Below are 23743 nucleotides of genomic sequence, written 5' to 3'. Positions count from 1 at the left end.
TATATTGGTTTATATTGCATCCGGTCAAGCAAGGATCAGCAATCACTAGGTTGGTAAATACCTGTTTAACAATTTGAGGGCTATGCATGTTAGCCTACACTGATGCAAGTTGTACACAATCTCACGGTATATCCTGGTAAAATATATATATATCTATCAATCTATCTATCTTATCATGCAGGGGACCCACCAGCAGTTTAGACTTTAACTTGTATATCAAGATTACGGGATTTCGAGTACGGGCCGATTTTATTTTTGTTTTGAGTGGTTTCATTTTTGATTTCAAGCCAACATCTTAACAAGGTGCTCGCCCATAGTTACAGGGGTTTGTGCAAAAAACTAAACATAGAAAATTTTCCTAATCCCCCATTTGGATTAATGCAATGAAAAATGAAACTTTTCTATGTTTCACTTTTTTGCACCTATTCTTCAAAATGAAGATAATTAAGATTTTAAGTTCTTCTTTTATTCAATGATTTTTTATGGCACTTTGTTAACAATCCAACTCTCGCATCAAATTCCCGTTTCTTTTGTAAATTGAAGATGAGAAAAATCCTAAGCCACAGATCACATATTGAAACAAGTATATGAAGGGTGGGGTTTTACAGCCGCCCGTTGTGCAAGGCACTGAGAGGCCACATGTGCCAAAAAGAAAGGCCCTTTGAAATGCAGCAACCTCATTGGTGGAAATTTTATAAACAGCTGCGAAGGAGCTCTAGGCAGTTACATCAAATTGCCAAAAACATTTTGTTCAACCACCTTCACTTCAAGATAGGCCACCATAGAATGAACTTCCTTTTATAGGATGAACCATATTCATGTGGCTTTCAGCCTTGCACGGCCAATTCCTGGGTAATATTCAATTGGGCCATTCCAGAAAAAAAACATTACCCCCTAATGGATGATATCAATGATAACAATGATAAAACCATGCATAATTATTACAATATGCATGCATACTGTAATTATGCATGGCTCTATCATTGTTTTTATGGCTGGACTACATAATTATTCAACAGGACGTCCTCTTTGTTGAAAAAAGGTATATTGATTGTCAATTGCAATCGATTAATATTCGATTTCGTTTGATTACGATAACGTTCGATGAGTTTGATTACAATTAAATTAAATTGGATCACTCAGTCCCAACTTTTTAGCGACGCCAGCCGATCGCTAAAGTATTGTACAAAAGCGAATAAAATCTAAATCAATCGAACGTAATCAAACGTAATTGAAGCAATCGAACGGCAAATCCTAGGTAATATTCTATTGTGATTCGATTGCGTTCGACAATCGAATTGCAATTATTCGATTGTGTTCAATTGCGTTCAATTGATTCGGCTTTCGATTCGTTCGATTGACACCATCTGGCAATCAGTAGAAGAGATCACTTTCCTTTTTGTTGCAGATTTTGATACAAACTTCTCTTAGTCAGGGATTATATACTTGTCAATGTGTTGTGTCAGCTTGTCAGCATTGTTTTGTAGTAAAAAGGGAAAGATAAGAGGTAAGACTAGCCTAGTTTCTAATCCTAATATTGGAGTTTAAGTTTAGACTGACCAGACTGATCTTTGTTTTGCTTTGGATATTGTCTGGTGGTTAAAAGTTTTACCCATTCTACGCTACTACACTGGACATTAAGTGTTGTTTGTATTTTTTGGGGCTCTGCTTCCTGGCTATAACAAAAAAGTAGCTAATAGACAGGCAGCTGAGGTCACAAAAAAATTGGACGGGGTGCGAACAATCCCAAACCACTTTTGATTGAAAATATACAACCTAAATATCTAGAAACCATCAACCGGAGTTGTTGTAATTACTTACCGGACGTGTCTGGTAATATTTTAGTACCTGATGACGTCATGCGTGCCCATAGGCTAACTGAAAAAATTTTGAGAACCAACATAGACATATTATATACCGATCGAAGCGTTTTTTAACGTAGATTAAGAAAATGGTCAGTAACCATATCTGAAAATTTTGCTATAAAAAGTTAGAACGCTTTTCCTTTATGTCCGTAACGTCAATTTTCAGTCAGGAGTAATACCTTAAACAAGGCGTATACCTTGTTTAGGATGTACCTTAAACAAGGTACATGTATATACCTTGTTTAAGGTAGGGGTACCTTGTTCAAGGTATTTTTTAAGATTTCCTCAAAAAACATCGATTTTAAATGTGTCAAGGAAAAAGGGCATGTTGAATTTTAGCACAAAGGAAAGAGGAGTCCTTGATTGACCAAGTAGTGAAAAAATTATCAAAATCTACAGATGGAATCTTTTTTCATCTTTGTTTTATCTTTGGAACTAGGTTTGGAACCATAAATTCAGGGGAAGAAGACAGGAAGCAAAGAAGAATAGTTAATAATACCTTAAACAAGGTGTATACCTTATTTAGGATGTACCTTAAACAAGGTACATGCATATACCTTGTTTAAGGTAGGGGTACCTTGTTCAAGGTATTTTTAAAGGTTTCTTGAAAAAACGTCGGGTACCATTTTAAATTGTTTTGTATTTTTTGTGTAAAGCTCTTTCTACACCCTTTAAAAAAGCCGATTTCGTTTCATGTAGACTAGACTTTAAGGTTGTTTTAAAATTGAAGATTGTGATCAATTCCGGCTGTGGAATTTTCTAAAAATCACCATGGGAATTCAGTTTCTCGTGCTCTTTCCAATGGTATAGACGAGAGAGTGCCCTTTTTTCTAGTTTGGAAAATATTCCCACTACTTCCTAAATAGAAATTTTTAGATATGATTCGTCTGTTGAAGGAAGAAATTCTGGAAACACTGGGACAGAAAATCCAAGACATTCAATTTCAAGTACAAAACCTACAACAGACTCATCAATTACCTCAACAACAGACTCACCAAATACCTCCACAACAGACTCATCTGATACCCCCACAAGGACTACCGCTCAGACCACCATTCCAAATCCCTCAACTACCATTCAACCCAATGCAAACATTCCAGTAGTGAATAGCTTTGCATTTTTTAACATACAAGGGCTTTGTCCACAAACAGTACCCAGCAAAGTTCCCTTTATTAAAGATAATGTTTGTAATGAAAACCAACTTTTTGTTGGATTGTCAGAAACTTGGTTATATAACCATAAAGACGCAGAACTTAAAGTAGAAGGTTTCGCTCCCTTCCGATGTGATTCAACAAGAAAGAAGAAATCTAGAGGCAGATTTACTGGTGGAGTTTGTTTTTATGTCAGGGATGATATTGCAGCTTCATGCGAAAAAATCTATTCTCACTCCTCGCCCAGTGTACAACTTCTTTGCCTATACTCAAGCATCGAAAATCTGGCTATCCTGGTAGTCTACCGACAACCTGACGACAAAGCAAATGGTAATCCTTCAACCGCAAATGATTTTATCATTCCTATCAATGGTGTAAAAAATGCACTTTCAAAGTTAGAAACCGTACCAAATATCATTTTTGGAGGTGATTTCAACCTTCCAAAAGCAACTTGGCCTGAGGGCCTTCCAAAATCAGGATGTACTATCAACGACCGTCTTATTCTAAACTCTTTGAATCAGTTTTGCAACGAATTCTTCATGTCACAATATATCGATTTGCCAACACACAAGGACGGAAATACATTAGACCTTGTTTTCACTAACAACGAACAAATAATACACAGCTACACAACAGTACCTGTATTGCAAAGCACATCACATCACGAAATTGTACTTGTATCAACAACTCTGAAAGTTCAAAACTCCTTTCTGGACGACGATCAACAAGAGCCACGCACAAAATTCAACACACTGAATTATTTTGCTGATGACATTGATTGGGAAACTATTAAAGATGATCTCAAATATGTCAACTGGCCAAGTGAGTTCGATACTGAAGACCCAGATGTTATTTTGGAAACCTTCAACAACATATGCTACAGAATATGCGAAAGCAGAGTTCCCGTGAAGGCCAAGACCACATCAAAAACGAAATCAAAAGCTGAGAGATACCGTCACTCTCTTACAAAAAGAAGAAGAAAAATTACAAAAAAACTTTTACACACCAACTCCAAATCCAAGAAAGACAAGATAAAAGATGAACTTTTACAAATTGAGAAAAAACTTCAAAAATCTTTTAATGAGTCAAAGCGTCACGTGGAAAGCAAAGTGATTGACTCAATTAAAAAGAATTCAAAATATTTCTTTACCTATGCAAAAAAGAAATCGAAAATTCGGTCTAATATCGGACCCCTATTGAATTGCAATGAAGAACTTACACAAAGAAGCAAAGAAATGGCTGATCTCTTAGCCGACCAATATGCTAAAGTGTTCAGTAAACCAAAGCAACCACAACCACAACCTAACCAAGACAAAACAAACGTCAAGATTGATGAGATTAACATAACAGAAGACTCCATCGTTAAAGCAATAAATGAGCTGTCTCCATCATCTTCTGCAGGACCTGATGGATTTCCAGCTATGTTTCTCAAAAAATGCAAAGATGAGTTATCCGTTCCACTGTGTTTTACTCTGGAAGAAAAGCCTAGAAATAGGTCTTGTTCCAACTGAACTGAAAAAATGCACCATAACACCAATTCACAAAGGAGGAAGCAGATCTCTGGCTGCCAACTACAGACCTGTTGCACTCACCTCGCATGTGATAAAAATTTTCGAGAAAATATTGAGAAATCATATTGTAAATCACATGAACAACAACGACCTTTTCAATCCAAACCAACATGGTTTCAGAAGTGGGAGATCCTGCCTTAGTCAGCTTCTCGAGCAACACGACCTCATTCTTGACATATTAGATGAGGGTTTGAATGCAGATGTTGTTTACCTTGATTTCTCAAAGGCTTTCGACAAAGTCGATCATGCAGTTGTACTTGGGAAATTAAAGCAATTGGGTATATCCGGACCAATCCACAGATGGATTGAATCATTCCTTACTGAAAGATATCAAACAGTAATAGTAAATGGTGTCAAGTCCAAAGCCCAGAAAGTAATTTCAGGAGTCCCTCAAGGCAGTGTATTGGGACCTCTTATATTTCTAATATTGATTGGTGACATTGATGAAAAAGTACTGTACTGTGTATTGAAATCATTTGCTGATGATACACGTGCCACCAAATCAATCAAAAACACAAAGGATGTTGAAATTCTTCAAAAAGAACTAGAAAAAGTCTATGACTGGACTGAAGAAAACAACATGAAACTAAACGACACAAAGTTTGAACTTCTACGGTATGGTCCAGATGAAGAAATAAAAAACCAAACTCACTACAAATCCCCTTCAGGAGAAAATATCGAAAGGAAGAAATTTGTGAAGGACCTGGGAGTACTAATGTCAGATGATGCTGTCTTTACACATCAAATAAATTCAGTCATTGAGAAAGCAAAAAACTTGATTTCCTGGATTCTGCGGACTTTCTCTTCGCGTTTACCCCAACTAATGATTACTCTTTACAAATCATTGGTTATTCCAGTCATTGAATATTGCTCAGTCCTATGGAGTCCAAGTGCTGTCAGTTCTACCCAAAGATTAGAAGAAATCCAAAAATCATTTCTCAAAAGAATAACTGGCACTCCAAAAAACTATTGGGATTGTCTGAAAAAGCTAAAACTTTACTCACTTCAAAGAAGAAGGGAGAGATATCGGATCCTGTATACATGGAAAATAGCTGAAAATCTGGTTCCAAACATCAACAATAAATTTCAATTCAAGGAACTCCCAAGATTGGGAAGGATGTGTGTTCGCACCCATAGTTCAAAACTACATGATAGCACTCTTGTTGTGCAAGGTGCTAAATTATTCAATTCAATGCCCAAGAGTATTAGAGATATGAAGAATGTTACAGTCGAAAAGTTCAAAAACTCTCTAGACAGACACCTCAGTTCGATCCCAGACGAGCCACAGATTCATGGTTACACAGGGTGCAGGAGAGCCGACTCTAACTCCATTCTTGACATGAAAACTGTTTAGCTGCTGACATCCTTCCTTATTCAGGTTTGATGGATGCAGCATTGTGGTGTGAAGCAGAAAGTTTCTTGCCAGAGCATGAAGCTCGAAGACAACCAAAAGTAACCAAAAGTAAAGAAGTATCAAACAATAGAAATTTGGAATTCTTACTTGAACAAGGTATACGCCTTATTTAAGGTATTACTCCTGACTGATTTTACCTGTCCGAGACGAAAAAAAAATCAAAAATTCAAACTTATCAAAATTGAAATCTAAGATTGCCATTCGAAAGCTCTCAAAAATCGATATAGAAGACTTTTAAGTGGATATATATGATTTCTCAACCTAAGTCGAGAAAATCGATCCTAAAGAAAGTGTAAATATGACGTCATCAAAACTTCGGAAGCTTTTAACTTTTTATTATCAAATTTCCAGACATAGTTACTGACCTTTTTCTTAATCTACGTCAAAAAACGCGTCGATTGGTATATAATATGTCTATGCTTTTTTTCATAAAAATTTTCATTTTGCTTGTGACGTCATCAAATACGAAAATATTTGCGGACGCGTCCGGTAATTATTTTCAAACAGTCCGGTTGATGATTTTGTGTTCAGAAAGGTCGTATCTATTGAAAAAAACTGTTTAAAGTTTGCTCGCAAACTTTGTAGCTACTGCACTTTTTTATGTGACCTCAGCTGCCTGACTATAATATACAACCAAATTTCTGGTCATTTGTAACATCGAAGAAAGTTATGTTGGCTTGATTATGAATTTTGATCCAAGAAAAAGAAACAGAATTTACAAAGTCATACTCCACGTGGATAGGAAAATAAAGTACCTTGTTTTGCTCATCTGGAGGCTTTCCCGCCACAAATTCTGAAGAAGATAAATGCTTGAGATCTTGGGAAGCCATGTCTACTTTGATCTTCGACAGTGAATCTCGGGGAGAGGATAATTACAAGGTCTCAAAAGAAGGTTGTCTACTGCTCATTCCGACATCGACTTATGACCTGACTGAAATTCGAGCCGTTACTAGCAACCCTGCGGGGCCCAAGGCGCCGAGTATGCACCCGGCACAGTGACAAGCCGTTACTAGCAACCCTGACCCTACCTAACTGTTAGTTAATCAATTCCAAACAACAAAACCCCCGGAAAATTTAAAATGTCGGAATGAGCAGTAGACAACCTTCTTTTGAGACCTTGTAATTATCCTTTTCCTGAATCTCGCCGGCGTGCTTCCTCAATATTAGAATGTTTTTGTAAGGGGACAACCAGCAAACTTTTCTTTATTTTTGTGTTTACATAAGAATTGATTGATGTCAAATTTTTACTTTTTTAAATCATTTTATATATAAGTATTTTCTTAATCAATGATTATTCTATAATTTTGACTCAATGATCCTTAAAAAGCAGTTTAATGAAATATTTTACCCCCTGACAGAAACGGAGAAAACAAATAGAAGCCGATCAAAAAATGAATAGGGGGTCAATCAAAAATAATGATCAAAATGATATCGAATAAGTATCAATTTATCGATGATCAAGAACACAACTAGAATTCAAAGTATTTGAAAGTAAAAATTTACAGCATGTGTTTTACTTTTTTTTAGAAAAAATATATCTTACTAAATTTCAAATATAGTTTCAAAAACAAACTTCATAGCCCCAGCTCTGAACGTGTTTTTGTCTCTTTTTCTTTTTGGTTCCAAGAACTCTTATTTTGGTTTGAGCAATCGAGACAAGTCAATGTAAACACGTTCAAAAACAAAGATGGCTTACAAAATTTTTGTGAGTGACGAGGCTGCAGTAAGATATCCTACGTAGTGGAAGCGCTGGAATAGAAAATTGACGTATCGTGGTATCCGGACTGTACATGTGTAATTATATCTTCATTTTTTTGACATAATATATATGAAATTGTTTTTTTATGTGTGCACTCTTCTTCTGCTCTGATTCTAATCAGACACAAACAAATTTTCTGTTTTTTTTTTGTGGTGAGCACTGCTGTAGCTGCCATGTCATTGCTCTTATTATTTCCTTTGAGTGTTTGACAAAGAAATTTGATTTGGAAGTACGAAAGCAGTGAGTTTTTTCCAAAGGAAATTATTCAGGGTAAAGTAAGTCCAGACGTCCGCGCTCGATAGGATCGATCATCGGAACGGATCGATATGTCCAGGCGGTGTCAATCGAACAACTTTGAACGGAAATCGCAATCGAACCAATCGAACGCAATCGAACGCGATCGAATGATTGCGATTTGATTGCCGAACGCAATCAAATCTCAATCGAACGGCCGATTCTTGGGTAATATTCGATTGTGTTTGATTGCGTTCAAGTAACGTTCGATTGATAGTCAACCTATGTTGAATTGGTTCAATTGATTGTAAATTACCTTCGATTGATCTTCGATTATGATTATATTCGATAAGTTTGATTGCGATTAAATTAAATTTGATCACTCCTTTAAAGCTCTTTTTAGCGTGGACGGCCGTGTGCGTAAGTAACCGTACTAGAATGAATAAAATAGAATACAATTGAATCAATCGAACGTAATCGAACATAATCGAATACAATCGAACGTAATCGAAGCAATCGAACGGCAAATTCTGGGTAATATTCGATTAATTATTCAATTGTGTTCGAATCGCAATTATTCGATTGTGTTCGATTGCGTTCAATTGATTCGGCGTTCGATCCGTTCGATTGACACCGTTTGGATATGTGATCGATGGATTACTTAACAATCCGGATAGAGGATCGAAATACTGAAGCTCAGGATACAACCCTTACAGTCACAACCGATTCAACAACTGATGTTGATGTTGTCAACATTGACCAGTCATCTGATTATAATTTCTCTGCTGGTAAACAAAGTGAAGATGACGAAACCAACAAAACAAGAAGAGGCGAAATTAAAGATAATGAAAAGAAATCCCAAATCTGCAAATTTTACAAAAGTGGAACATGCAAGCATGGCCTAAAAGGAAAGGAATGCAACTACACTCACCCTAAAATGTGTCGCAAGTTCACACAACATGGAACAAGGCAACCAAGAGGATGTAACCTTGGAACTAAATGCAAGGACTTTCATCAAAAAATGTGTTTAGATTCCCTTCGGAAAGGAGAATGCTTTTCAGAATCCTGTCGTTTTGCTCATGTAAAAGGAACAAAAAGACAACCTCCAACTGTGAAAAGTAGTGTAGCGCACAATAACAAACAATCAAACAATAACAAACAAGAGCCTGGTCATTTTTTAGATATGATTCGTCTGTTGAAGGAAGAAATTCTGGAAACACTGGGACAGAAAATCCAAGACATTCAATTTCAAGTTTCATTTTTTGTGCCAGAATCGAATGGGAATTAGGGGGTAGGTAGAACACAGTAGCTAGAGAGCTAAGCACGGATTTTTCACATTTATCCTCCGGATCCTGAGGATATCCTCACCTTTTTTTGTATTTTCTCAAAATATGAACCTTAGGATCCTTAGGGTCCTCAGGCTTTTGCGGGCATAACCTGAGGATCCTCACATTTTTTCTTTTTTTCTCAAAATATGAACTTTAGGGTCCTTAGGGTCCTCAGGCTTTTGCGAGGATAATCTGAGGATCCTCACTTTTTTATTCTTTTTTATTCTTTTTTTCTCAAAGTATGAACCTTAGGATCCTTAGGGTCCTCAGACTTTTGCGAGGATATCCAGAGGATCCTCGTTTTTATTTTTACTCAAAATATGATCCTTAGGATCCTTAGGGTCCTCAGGCTTTTGCGAGGATAACCTTAGGATCCTCACGTTTTTTCGTTTTTTCTCAAAATATGAACCTTAGGATCCTTAGGGTCCTCAGGCTTTTGCAAGGATATCCTTAGGATCCTCGTTTTTATTTCTTTTTTCTCAAAATATGATCCTTAGGGTCCTTAGGATCCTCAGGCTTTTGTGACGATAATATCTGAGGAGCCTCACTTTTTTTTCTTTTTTTCTCAAAATATAACCTTAGGATCCTTAGGGTCCTCAGGCTTTTGCGAGGATATCCTTAGGATCCTCAAAAATTTATTTGCGTTATGCATCTCTGTATTATATGCTGTTATCTCTCTTCTTTTTGTTTGAACATCGTTACAATTTTTGTTTGAACATTTACACATATTATTGTTCAGCTTGTTTTAGACTACTTTTATCAGGTAGGTCCTTGATTGACTGATTTTTGTATGAAGACTGACAAGGCTTTTGAATGCATGAAAACCATATTGCCTCAAGTAAGCACCAAATACAGCAAAGGAGGTTAGAGCCATTTATCTTTTAATTTACAAAAAAATCTTAGTGTACTTCCTGTGTCAAGTCAGCGTGAAAGAAATTCAGGGAGTTTCTTCTGATTCTAACAAATAAAAGTAAAGTATTCCCCATAAAGTATTGTGGTCGTGTATTCTTATCTGCTGTGAGAGGTGTCGTGTTGCATGCAAGCACAACTTGGGCTGTAACTGTGGATGACTCTAGCAGGCTTGTAAGCAATGATAATGCTATGATCAAGTGGATCTGTTCAACAAGTTTGTCAGAAAGGGTCTCTACTGTTTCTGCTTTTCTCCAGAAAGTCCAGATAATGTCATGAAGACCTACCAAGGAATCTTTAGAAAGCCTGAGTCTAAGAAAGATTTCATTGAAACATACAAAATATGATATAAAAACAGTCTCCTATCTTTTTACTTTGATTTCTAAGCAATAAAACAACATCTTTCTTGAAACAGTGGTATAGTAGAACCCAGTCCAGTGCAGAAAGCGAGAGTGTATTGGAAAAGAGTGATTCAAATCACCATATCTGATGAACTAAATGATAAAGAATATTCCTCTTTAAAAGGTTATATACAATTTAGTGCTATATTTTTAAGAATAATTTTATATGAACAATAAGTTTTTTAAAAAGCAATTTGATATACATTTTGATAATCATCAGGTAGGTCTAATCAACCTGCAGTTTCTTTTTGTAACTTTATGCACAAATTTGATTTTGTAAATGGTAATGTTACAAATTAAAAATGTTTCAGAAATTAAACCCAAGTCTTAGAAAATCTTTCTGAATGATCTATTTTAATAAAAACTTTTTTTTTTCACTTTATAATAATATAATAACGCATTACCTTTCCCACCAACTCTGAAAGATTTGATAGAATAGATTTGAATACTGTTTGCATTTTTAAAAGCATCACAAGATGAATAATTCAAATTTTAAAGATATCAATTTCATGTTTCATTTTCGATGGATTAATAAAATATTACTTTGATTCTACAATTCCTTATGTGCATCTTTTAAAACTTTCATTCATGAAACTTATGTTACATCAATATTTCTATTTTTAGACTAGAAATACTCAGGTCAAACATCAAACATAATGACATACAGAATATAAGAGTATAACTGTCTGTCACTGTTGTAGCTGATCTGAAAATTCAAAAAAAATGTATAGACTGATAAAGCGATACCTTGTTACAGTGATTGTGATTTTTTGTTTGTGCTGGTTATGTATTGATTTAATGTGGGTGCAGTGGAAAAAAGAAAGCACTTCCCATGATAAACCAAATCAAAAATTTAAAAATGATTATAATGATGAGGACTACATACGGCATATAAAGAGGAGACGGAAATTTCCCACTACAACTGAAGATAATTATAAGGATGAAAATAATATCAATAATGAAGACAATCATGCTAACAAAATAAAATTCCTGAATGACGGTAATTCTAAAGAAAAGAAATTTGAACATGTAAAGGAACATCCTAACCTAGAAGTTCCTGGAGATATAGAGACAGATATTAAACCTGAGGAACCTAAAATTAAAGTTGAAGACAACATGGTATCAATAGATTATTTCAAGCAATTTTATAAATATTCATTGGATCCACAACCTGGTAGTGCTGGTATGAATGGTGCAGCTGTTAAAAATTCTATGGATGAAAAAGCTGCAGAAGATTTAGGATTTAAAAGATATAGTTTCAATGAACTTTCAAGCTCCAAAATTTCTTTAGAGAGATCTGTACCTGATAATAGGGAAGATGCGTGAGTATTTTTTTTCTTTCAGCTGACTCTTTTGCTATCCTACATATTTGGCAATCTTTTTCAGATTTTTTTCTTTTGAGACTGTTTGAGAAGATTTTTATATTTTAATCATCTCAAAAAGATCATTGAAGACAACTGACAAGTGCTTTTTTCCAATTTATCTTGTAAATTCTCCTTTTTTTTCAGCTGTTTCAATGTGAAATATCCAACAGATTTACCAGATGCAAGTGTTATCATTATCTTTCACAATGAGGCTTGGTCTACACTTATGAGAACTGTCCATACTGTTATTGCAAGATCTCCACCACAATACCTACGTGAAGTTATCTTAGTTGACGATTGCAGTGTGACAGATGATTACAGTTAGTATAAAATCCTATGTACTGGATACTTTTTTAAGCAACTGTTTTTTAGTATGTGACTGTGATTGCGATTCTTTACTTTGCTCTTAATACCCATTCATTTGAAAAAAAATTTCTTTCAGCTCACTTGGGAAAAAGATTGCAAGAATATGTTGATTCTCTTCCAAAAGTGAAATTATTTCGTTCACCAAAACGTGTTGGGTTAACACAAGCAAGATTAATTGGTGCTGATAATGCAGTTGGTGATGTTTTGATTTTCCTTGACTCACATTGTGAATGCACAGACGGATGGATTGAGCCTCTACTTGCCAGATTAAAAGAAAATCCCAAGATGTCAGCTGTTCCTGATATTGAAGTTATCAAATGGAAAACCTTTGAATATGTCCAATCAAAGGGCTCAAGAAATCGTGGCGTCTTCAGTTGGGATTTGATATTCCATTGGAGTGGTTTACCAATGCATGAAATTAAGAGAAGAAGAACACAAGCTGATCCAATCAAGTATGTTTCAATTCAAACTTGTTATTCTAAACTTATTTAGTACCTTCCAACATTCATCTTTTGGTATTTTTTCATGTTGCAAGCAATGATAAAGCAAGCAAAAATGTGATGTCTAATCTAAATGTTTTTAGATTTTATGCATTATATCTTTTTATTATTTCCTTATAGACTACTATACTTTTTTATAATTTCTTTTAGATCCCCAACAATGGCAGGAGGATTATTCGCCATTGATCGGAAGTTCTTCTTTGAGAGTGGAGCTTATGACAGGGGTTTGACTTTTTGGGGTGGTGAAAACATAGAAATGTCGTTTAGAGTAAGCAATTATTTCTTTTTCTCTTTCTTATAACTCAAGTTATGTATGAGGCTCTCCAAGCAGAGTCCCTGATCATGCTAATCACGCCATCGCATGGAAAATATTTACTCCATCACTTCAAAAAATTATTTTATCAATCACGCATCACATTTTTTGAAATCATAGATTACGCCAAAAAAGGCAGAATCGTACCATCATACAAACTACTAGGAATGGGGCTCCTATATGTCCTAATCAAATTTTATTTGTTATTCAAAAATATCTATGATATGATGATATGATTAGAATCATTTGTTATGTATGAGCTGGTATATATGTAAAATTATATAATTTATCAGCATAATATATAAGAATTTTCAAAATTTTCTTTTAGCTTTGGATGTGTGGTGATGGTATTGAGATTCTACCTTGTTCTCGGGTTGGGCATGTATTCCGCGAAACAGTTCCCTACAAAGTTCAAGGTGGCTCTCTCACTCATAACACCATCCGGGTAGCAGAAGTTTGGCTTGATGAATTCAAAGAAATTTACTATATGCTTCATGCTGGAGCTGCGAAACCAGAGATGGGTGGAGATGTGTCTGAACGTATAGCACTTCGTGAAAAGATGCAATGTAAAAGCTTCAAATGGTTCTTGCAAAATGTTTATCCGGAAATACATATTCCAGATAGATATCCTTATGGACGGGGAGATGTAAGTGTGTAGAAAGGAAACCAAAACTAGCATAAAAACATATAATCTGATTTTTTACATTCTATTTGCCTTTGTTCTGAGGTTTTTAGGTTCTAGAAGTTTATAGAGAGATTTCTGTTTGATATAATCTTTGCTTATGTTTGTCCTTATTTACTCCAAATGAATTGGGATGGAATTTGAAACATATACTGATTTACCCTTCTTGTATTTCTCTGCACATTAAGAGTACCTCATACTTGAGTAGAGCTTGTTATGTAAAGATTAGAAAATACTAGATACTAATAAAGATACTAATTTTCTGTCCTTAATTCAGGTTTTGAATATGGGTACCAACAAATGCTTAGACTCCCTCAAACATGACAACAAAGGAGGAGAGCCAGGTTTATTCCCTTGCCATCATCAAGGCTCAAATCAAGTAAGGCTTCTACAAAGTTTCCTGTAAAATCTCTCTTACTGTAAAGTTTCCCGCTTCAAGCAGCTTCAAGGTTTATTGGTTATGATTTAAAGAATTGTTCTATACTGTTATCTCATTGTTATCGTTTTAACTAAGTTTAAGGTTGAAAGGCTTCTTTTTTCTGTTATCATCAGCAAAGATAGAACCTTTCATAAATGTTATGATTCTAAGATCTAATGATTCTAAGTGAGGCTCACATATTTTCTTTACCTCTTTTTTTTACAGTTCTTCATACACACGCTTAAATATGAAATCACGCAAGGAGATCTGTGTTTCGATTTGGCGGCAGGAACTGATAGTTCGAAAGTGAAACTGGTCACGTGTCATCACCTTGGTGGAAATCAAGCATTTGAACATCTCAAGGTTTGTTAACAAACAATTCCAGTTCTACTCTAACTGATGGTCTACAGTATATAATTTTAGAAAGAAATTCGCTATAGTCAAATAGAACCAGATACAACAATCAACTAACATAACGTGCTCTATTTTGTTTTGATAATTAATTTATACAGTACAATGCTTTTGCAAGCTCATTATTTCTTTCATAGCTATTCAGACCCCAATTTGAATATCGTTAACCTGTCTTTATTGTTTGCAAATGCTGTCCTTTTTTCATTATTTCAGGACATGAGCGGTGCTGGCATGATACGTAGTAAAAAGTTCCAAAAGTGTTTGGAAGCACTCAAAGAACAAATTGTCATTCGTGATTGTGACAATAATAATTTGAATCAAAAATGGAAATTCCAAGAACATCCTTATGAAAATGTCCCACCAGGTAGACCTAGAAAGTGGATGTAAAATATTTCGAATAGAAATTTCAGTGAATAAGGTTGATAGTTTTGGTTCGTGTGATCTAGGCACAAGTCTTTTTGATTATCGGTTTTTTCCTTGATGATAAAATTTTATATATAAATGATACATACAGCGAGAATTTGTTGGGTTCAATCATTTGCCTTTGTTCAAGAAATATTTTGAATATGTAGAAGATTAAGTACTTTTGGTCCAGATTTCAATTTTCTTTTTAAGAATTTCTAGAGAATATTAATAATTTAAAGAGTATATTAAACTCTTTTTTGGCAGTTATGTTTGTTTACAAAATATAACTGTATTTTACTTTCACAAACAAAACTTATTTATGATATTTAATATTTTTTTACTATTTTGTACGTGGGGGAGTTGGTCTTTAACCTTTATAACAAATTAAACTAGTTTTGATGAAATTATTTAACATGCATTTATAGATTGCTATTATTTTTTAATGACTGACACATAATAATTTATTTTTGCACTTTGTACTGTATACACTAAAATCTTATTTTTGTAGTTTTTCATGTTCACTTTTCTTTAGTACACTATCATTTTATAGATTTTTACATTAGGAAGTTTATAGAAAACGTTCTGTTGATAACCATTATAATTTTTCAGTCTATAACAGGTTTTAGACAATAAGTTTATCACTGATGTGAGTAGAAAGGTTTTTTTAACTCGACTTCAGTTTTAATGATTTAGGTGGTTGTTTTGTTTTGTCTGTTTTTTAAAGTTTTATTTATAATATTTTGTAGTAACTTTTGTTTTTTATTCCTAAGGATAGCACAAGAAATAAAATAATGTTTTCTTGTGTTCATGTCTCATGCTCTTCATTTGACCAAACAATAGCCTCCCTTGAGGGAAAGGTTCAGAAAAGTAAAGGGACTGCAACTTTATTACTTTTTAGGGGGATTATGTTAAGGAATATCTTTGAGAGAGTTTGTGAAATTATCAGCTGCCAGTAAACACTTAGATTTTCCAGCTTTACTAATACAGGTGTATGAATTTCTGTTTGTTTGTTTGTTTGTTTGTTTGTTTGTTTGTTTTCATTATTACCATTAACTTATTGTCTTTTTCTCTAGAAACCATAAAAGAAACAACAAAAGAAAAACAAATAAAAAGGAAAACAAAGGAAGAAGAAAATGGAATTTTGAATAACAAAAACAACTTTTGGAATAAAAGAATGAGACTCTACATTCGTTACTTGTTTATTGCCATTCTCTTCATTCTCCTTTGTTGGTCCATATTCTCATGGAAGAAAGCATCGAACTCATCACAGCTCATAGAAAGAGTTGCAGAAAAATTGCACCACAAATCAAAACCAGTGACAATCGACTATTTCAAGCAATTTTATAAGTATTCAGCGGAGCGGCAACCTGGCGGTGCTGGGTGGGATGGCGCCGCTGTGATCAACGCAGCAGGTGAAAAGGAGATTGAAGAAAAGAAAATGAAGGAATATGGGTTCAATGAACTGTCTTCTTCAAAGATCTCTTTGGAAAGAGCTATACCTGATAACAGAGTGGACGCGTAAGACAATTTAGATTTCATTATCATGAAATTGTGCGCATCTCAAAAGTGAAAATGCTTATTTTTGCCAAGAAGGTGTACTTACAGGCTTCAAGGATGTTCAGGATGAATTTGCTATCACCCAAAGGGTTCTCTGCACTTAAAACTATTCACATATATTTTGGGTTTTGGAAAATATGACCCATGCTATACTATAATCTAGTCAAACTAAGTAAGACAATTCAGTCATTTCTAAACAATCCTCATTTTTTAGGTGTTTCAACGTGAAATATCCTTCAGATTTGCCAACGGCTAGTGTGATTATTATTTTCTACAATGAAGCATGGTCCACTCTCCTTCGTACGATACACACAGTCATCGCAAGATCTCCCCCACAGTTTCTTTATGAAATCATTCTGGTGGACGATGCCAGCTTAAAAGCACCTGATGAACCGTATCGTAAGAAAATTTTTCACTCATCTCTACCCAAAAAACATGGTCGACCTTTAAAACACAATTCACTAAAATATTATGGTACCTGTGATATATTGTTTTTACGAATTGAAGTCGCAAAATCTACTTCACTTTTTCAACACAAAGTTGTCCTTGCAACGAATAAACTAGACTCCAAAGAAACCTGACATTACGTAAATTGTGAAGTCTGTGAACTGATCAATTTTAGAAACAGAGGATCTCTTAAATTGTCTGACTTGACATTGTATGTTTTATAGACAGAACTTTTGTTAAACTTTCAGCTCATCTCGCACAAAAGCTCGAAGATTACGTGGACAAAATGCCGAAATTAAAGCTGATTCGTTCGCCAAAGCGTGTCGGTTTGACACAAGCAAGATTGATCGGTGCTGATAACGCTCAGGGAGACGTTTTAGTCTTCTTAGATTCTCATTGTGAGGCTACTTATGGTTGGTTGGAACCAATGCTGGCGAGATTGCAAGAGAATCGCAGAATGGCTGTTGTACCATCAATCGAGGTCATTACTTGGAGAAACTTTGAGTATCTAAGAAGTAAAGGCTCATTCAGTCGTGGTATTTTCAGATGGGATTTGATGTTCAATTGGGGACCATTACCCAAACATGAACGAGAAAGAAGAAAAACTGAAGCCTATCCTATCAAGTATTTCATTTAATTTTGTTGTTTTTTAGTTGTAAAGTCAAATGGACTTCAATTCTACAAACTTTTCCTTTAAAGATAATTTCATCTCAAAAGAATTTTTTCGGTCCAATAAGTTATCAAAGTTTTGTCAAACTTGTTCTTCTAGCTGTAGTCTAGCAAGCTAGACGACTTATTCAGACATATTAGAAATATAAAGCAAAAAAGTAAATTTTAGTCGTCTAGAAACCTTTGTGCACTAACTCCAAACAAAAAAAAAGTGTCAATATCGCAATTAAAATTTTTTCCCGCTCAAAAAAAATTCTTGAAAATAAAATGTGTGTGGATTTGTGTGTTAAAAGTTTTTCATTTGAGTTGATTTTATTTTGAGAGTTTGTTGTTGCTTGATAAATTGTTTTCTCGCTACGCAAGTTTCTGCGTAGCTAGGCCCGGTATCTATAAGGCTGGAACACCGGATTCTTCCAGTCGTTTATACAAACTAAATCCCGTATCATTATTTGTGTTTATTATTAGTATTACATGCATTATAACGACTCCAGTCTATTCTAGCTGTCGATTTGTCGTTTTTCTCTCTCTCAGTTTTGAAAAAATCTCTCAAAATTACTTTTCAGATCACCGACAATGGCGGGTGGTTTGTTTGCAATGGAAAGAAAATTCTTCTTCGAAAGTGGAGCTTACGATAGACAATTGACTTATTGGGGCGGTGAAAATGTTGAAATATCTTTTAGAGTAAGTAGCAAGGAAACCGGGTTATGTAGTACCTAGAAGTAGATTGTTCAGGCAATCAAGCATTGTTGAACGAGTAATATTATAGGTACCCCTTTGAACTAAAAGCAAAATACGCTAGGAATATTCAACTTTGATCATTTTTCCAATAATAGCTTTGGATGTGTGCTGATGGCATTGAGATTCTCCCTTGCTCACGAGTTGGACATGTCTTCAGAGAACACCCACCTTATGTCAGTCCTCCCGGCTCTACAGACCATAACAGTATTCGGGTGGCTGAAGTCTGGCTTGACGAATTCAAAGAAATCTTTTATTCATCTCGAACCAAACTGAAACCAGAGATGGGTGGAGATGTGTCGGATCGTAAGGCACTTCGAGAACGGCTACAATGTAAAAGCTTCAAATGGTATTTGCAGAATATCATCCCTGAATTGGAGGTACCAGACAGGTATCCTTACGCACGTGGCGATGTAAGTCATCATTTCTTCCCTTCTTTGTGTATTGTACCTTTTTTAAAAGCTTCCTCATTCTGCCTCATTTGTCATTAGCATGGCTTTTACAGAAGATACTAATCAATCATTTGACGGCTAGATAGTTTGTTATTTTCTCATTTTTTTAAATTTCATTTCGATTTCCCAGTTTATAGAACAACGACGAATCACTCCTCTTACTTCAATGATAATTTTCATCTACACATAATTTATTATTTTCAGATTATGAATCTTGATGCCAAATTTTGTTTGGATACTCTTGGTCAAAAGGACGGAGGAGCACCAGGTCTTTATACTTGTCATAAGCTAGGCGCTAATGAGGTAAATATTTGCTTGGATCATGAATTTAAAATAATGAAAGATGTTTTTTGAATCCATAATTAGATAACATCTATTTGATCTACAAAAACTTTTAAAAATATTCTTGAAGTTTCCTCTGCCTTTCTCAACGTAATTTGAGTTTAAAACTTTTTAAGAAGTTGTTTCTGGTAAAAAGCATTAAATCTTCATTGTGCATTGTAAAAGAATGAGTTTCAAGAAATTTCTTTCAGTCCTTCTTTATTCGGTCATTCGTTGAAGAATAATCAAATTGTGACAGAAAAAGTTTTCAAATATTTTTTTAGTTTTTCATATACACCAAGTTGAGAGAAATTCGACACGACAACTTATGCTTAGATTTGAACGATCATTCAGACAGTACAAAAGCTAAACTGTGGGGATGCCATCGACAGAAAGGGAACCAGGAATGGCTTCATGAAAAGGTACAATATTCTTTTTGTCACCAAATCGTCAGAGAAGAGGGCTAATAACGGTCTGGTTCAGGTTGAATACGAGCATTTATATTTTAAGGATACATCTATCCGAAGACACGTGTTTTGTCCTTCCCAGGACTTACCAGTGAAGCTCGGTTAAACACCAGATTGATGATCACTATATAAGGATGGTATATTTTAATATATCTCGGGATCGAATACAAAGACACACAAGTAGTAGGGGGAATTTTGTTCGATTTTTTGGAATCGCTTGACTGTTTTGTTAGAAGCACTTGTTATACATTTTTGGAAAGCTAAGGGGTAGGGGAATCGAAATTACTATGTTTCCAATTTTTTTTCGGACACTTTGGTTTGATTTTCGGACAAATATGACGGTCACAGGCAAAAATCATAGGGTTAAAAATTAATGAAAATTTTAGCTCGAGAAAACGGAGACCTGTTGTATATTTTTGGAAAGGTCTCCAAAAATTAGGATTAGAGATATATTGCAAGTATAGGTGATTTCTGTACCTAACTCGAGATATTAACCCTTGAAAACCGTGTTTTTCAGCCAGAAACAGCTATTTTGTCCAGTTTTTGCGCTTTTTGAAGCTCAATATCTCGAGTTAGGTACTGAAATCACCTATACTTGCAATATATCTCTAATCCTAATTTTTTGAGAGCTTTCCAAAAATATACAACAGGTCTCCGTTTTCTCGAGCTAAAATTTTCATTAATTTTTAACCTTACGATTTTTGGCTGAGACCGTCATATTTGTCCGAAAATCAAACCAAAGTGTCCGAAAAAAAATTGGAAACATAGTAATTTCGATTCCCCTACCCCTTAGCTTTCCAAAAATGTATAACAAGTGCTTCTAACAAAACAGTCGATCGATTTTACAAAATGCCCTCTACTAAAGGGTCGAAGTATCATTTGATATAAGACTGATAAAGAGGTGCGTCCGGGACCAATTCAAGTTTATTTTGTTTCTATATTGGACCATTGGACACAAAGATTTATAGTTTTGCATTAAAAGAGAATACCCTACCATCCTCGATCAGTATTTCATGATTCATCATATCGAAAGCTGAAGAATTTAATCCAAATTTTAAAGTCATTACTTTGTTTACTTTTCAGGTTGGTGAAGGTGGCCTTCTTCGAAATTCAGCACACAATAGATGTTTGGAGAGTCTCGGTCAACAAGTAGTCGTCCGACAATGTGATAAAAACAATCGAAAGCAACTTTGGGTCTTTGAATCTTATCCGTATTCTAATATTCCTCCAGGAGCTAAAGAGACCTGGTTTTAAATATTGGATACGTGTAGATGTAAAGGAATAGGAAAATTTAGAATGTTCTAATATATAATTTCCACGTGATTATTTTTATTTCACTATTTCACACTCAAGCATAGAATTTGTTCACTATTTGCAATTTTTCACACGCTATTTTTGATAGCTTTTAGTTCGCGTTCTCAACTATCCCTGTATAATCTTAGGGAGTTTTTATTCTAGTTTAGAAAAATTGATCAATTTTAAAACTGCATTATTTTATGGGATTTTCACATTGCAATTTGTTATTTATTTTTACTAACACATTCTATTTATTTATTTTTCTAAATAGTTTCTGTTCCCGCGATATTTGTGTTCCAAAGGGTAGTACTTTATTCATAGCTCAGATTTACACCAGTTACTCAATTCCAAGTAGGTAGGCTTCAGTTGAATTTCATATTTAGGAACATTCATTTTATAGAGTAGATAGTTTAGATTCGAGCGTCGCCATCTGCTAAATATTAAAATCAGCTTCAAAAGCAAATCAGAGACGGAAAAGCTATTAGATCTATGATTTTCTCGTTTTTCCTTCCAATAATGACCTTTCTAATGAACTCGTGATTAAGTTAATTGCCGCTCTATAATTCTTATCAAGGAAATCTCTTAAGGGGGGGGGGGTTTCAGGGGGTACCCGATTCCGCAATTCCGCCAATTTTTTCTCCAATTTCCGTCAAACCGTCTTAAATTGAACCAAAATTCCGTCACCGAAAATTCCTTTGAAATTCAATATTTTTGTCGAAAATTCCGCAAATTTTGAATATCTTTTACCAATTCCGAAATTCCGCAAATTTTTTTGCTTAATTCCGTTTTTCCGCACTAAAATTGTCTAATTTTCCGTCTCCGTCAGAGAACCCAATTTCCGTAATTCTGTCTAAATTTTCGCCAAATTCCGCCAATCCGTCCGAAAAAAGGGCCGATTCCACTCCTCCGCCAACCATGAAACCCCCCCCTCTTAAACGTGTATCGTTTGTTTTGAGAGTATTTTTTTCAAAATGGCATATTCCAAAAGTAATTTTTTAAATTAGTTTTTCTAGTATTTTTGTATTTGTACAGAGATTTTACAACCATCGTTTCAGAAAAAACACTAATGACGATAATGTTTGACTTTCCACTAGATGTTAACCTTAGATACGTTTTACAATCAAATAAAAAGTTCCATATTTTTATACAGGGTGTCCCTAATAAAAGTATCGAGTTTGAACATGCGATTGAGTAAAAAAGTTTGTGTGTGTTATCGCTAAAATATAAGAACGTTCTCCATCACATAGGCTCATTACATTATTGTTACGTAATGACAAAGAAAAAAGAGGGAGAGCTTAAAATACAATTTTGTGAATACACACTTGAAACTTTCTACTCAATCGCATGTTCAAACTCGATACTTTTATTAGGGACACCCTGTATATCATATCATATCGGTGACATCTATTACAAGTGATTATATTCTTCCTCTAGGTTATAATCACCAGAAAATTGACTACATTTTTTCCCTTTTTAGAATAAAAACAACAAAAAACCAACAACAAAAACAAATACACAACCAACTCACCAAGATGGATTTATAAACACAAAATACACTTGGATTATATTTACACAAGAAAGACTATTTGGAATACAGGCTCACCAGTAATTTACAAACACCATGAGACTTGCAAGGCGATATATTTTCTTGGCTGTCATCGCTACCTCCTTATTTTGGTTACTGATAGACCTTGCTGCTTACCGGTGGAGGAGTTCAAGCTCTGGTGGTTACCAATCTGGGTATGATTCACAAGACCTTAAAGAACTAGTTACTATAGATTATTTTCGACAATTTTATAAGACGTCTCTGAATCCGCAACCTGGGAGTGCTGGAATGGAGGGTGCAGCTGTGATCAATCCGGCTGGTGAAAAACAGAAAGAAGATAAATCACTGGAAGATTACGGATTTAATGAATTGTCTTCATCAAAAATATCGCTGGAAAGAACTATACCAGATAATAGAGCTAAAGAGTAAGACAATTATTTTTGATTCGAAAATGTTTCATATTCCCTTCTTGACTCTCATGTTTAAAAGAACCACCATATAGGAGTTTTTTGAATCTTTGGTTTACAAAGTACTTTTTTAAACTAAATTTCCTAAGAAATTAAGCGTTTTAGACTCTGCAAAGCCTTAAATTTTCTCAACTTGTTTTTATACTTGGGCCATTGAAACCTTATGATTTTATGTAGTTTGTTCTTATAAAAGAAACGTATAAACTACTCTTTTCCTTTTCAATTCAAGGTGTTTCAACGTCAAATATCCTGCAGATCTTCCAACAGCCAGTGTGATTGTTATTTTCCACAACGAGGCTTGGTCAGCCCTCCTACGTACAGTACACTCTGTTATTGCAAGATCTCCTCCACAGTTTCTTCACGAAGTGATCTTGGTTGATGATGCCAGCATCAAGGACTTTGATAAACCTTATAGTAAGTTTTTAATGATGGAGGGCTTTACAAAAAGAAGATTTTACATGTTTACGACTGTTAGTTTTTGCCTTTACACAATTGATTCAACCCTTCAAAAAATTTATTCTAAATATTTTCCACGGCTTAAAAACCACTTTTCGCTAATTCGAAGGGAATTTTGAAGCTCCTGAATATTGAATTAGTTTTCATGTTTGAAGCTTGGTACTCGCTTGAATTAAGAATCGCGCCTAAACGCACTCAAGCGCAATTTGGTACACAAATGACTACTAGACCTAATTATT

The 23743-nt window shown here is 34.8% G+C and overlaps 6 protein-coding genes across 7 annotated transcripts in view; 3 read left to right on the top strand and 3 right to left on the bottom strand.

Annotated features, from left to right (window-relative positions):
• Positions 1–6855, bottom strand: part of LOC136799477 (DNA-directed RNA polymerase I subunit RPA2-like) — a 34291-nt gene extending 27436 nt beyond the window's left edge. The window contains exon 1 of the mRNA XM_067056188.1: positions 6757–6855. Coding sequence (XP_066912289.1) covers positions 6757–6831 — 75 coding nt within the window. The 5' untranslated portion in view covers positions 6832–6855. The remainder of the gene's footprint in view (positions 1–6756) is intronic.
• The window catches only part of LOC136799478 (signal transducer and activator of transcription 5B-like), a 279436-nt gene that overhangs the window by 208529 nt on the left and 47164 nt on the right, over positions 1–23743 (bottom strand). The gene's annotated exons all lie outside the window — the stretch shown is intronic.
• The window catches only part of LOC136799481 (coiled-coil domain-containing protein 93-like), a 112810-nt gene that overhangs the window by 45444 nt on the left and 43623 nt on the right, over positions 1–23743 (bottom strand). The window lies entirely within an intron of this gene.
• Positions 11239–15899, top strand: LOC136799480 (polypeptide N-acetylgalactosaminyltransferase 13-like). The gene is made up of 8 exons (XM_067056191.1): positions 11239–11954; positions 12141–12316; positions 12439–12814; positions 13013–13130; positions 13504–13821; positions 14135–14236; positions 14501–14638; positions 14900–15899. Exons 1-8 carry the CDS (start codon positions 11356–11358, stop codon positions 15071–15073), a joined length of 2001 nt encoding a protein of 666 aa, XP_066912292.1. The 5' UTR covers positions 11239–11355; the 3' UTR covers positions 15074–15899.
• On the top strand, positions 16152–21594 carry LOC136799484 (polypeptide N-acetylgalactosaminyltransferase 13-like). Its single transcript, XM_067056199.1, has 8 exons — positions 16152–16609; positions 16863–17047; positions 17344–17719; positions 18328–18445; positions 18598–18912; positions 19156–19254; positions 19557–19694; positions 20823–21594. Exons 1-8 carry the CDS (start codon positions 16266–16268, stop codon positions 20991–20993), a joined length of 1746 nt encoding a protein of 581 aa, XP_066912300.1. The 5' UTR covers positions 16152–16265; the 3' UTR covers positions 20994–21594.
• Positions 22513–23743, top strand: part of LOC136799482 (polypeptide N-acetylgalactosaminyltransferase 5-like) — a 30342-nt gene continuing 29111 nt past the window's right edge. For both annotated transcript variants that reach the window (XM_067056197.1, XM_067056196.1), the window contains exons 1-2: positions 22513–23006; positions 23278–23462. In XM_067056197.1, the coding sequence (XP_066912298.1) occupies positions 22657–23006; positions 23278–23462 (535 nt within the window). In that variant the 5' untranslated portion in view covers positions 22513–22656. The remainder of the gene's footprint in view (positions 23007–23277; positions 23463–23743) is intronic.

Source organism: Clytia hemisphaerica, unplaced genomic scaffold (genome assembly GCF_902728285.1).
Source record: "Clytia hemisphaerica strain Z4C2 unplaced genomic scaffold, Clytia hemisphaerica genome assembly, whole genome shotgun sequence".
Taxonomy (NCBI): domain Eukaryota; kingdom Metazoa; phylum Cnidaria; class Hydrozoa; order Leptothecata; family Clytiidae; genus Clytia; species Clytia hemisphaerica.
This window is presented reverse-complemented; position numbering and strand designations above follow the sequence as displayed.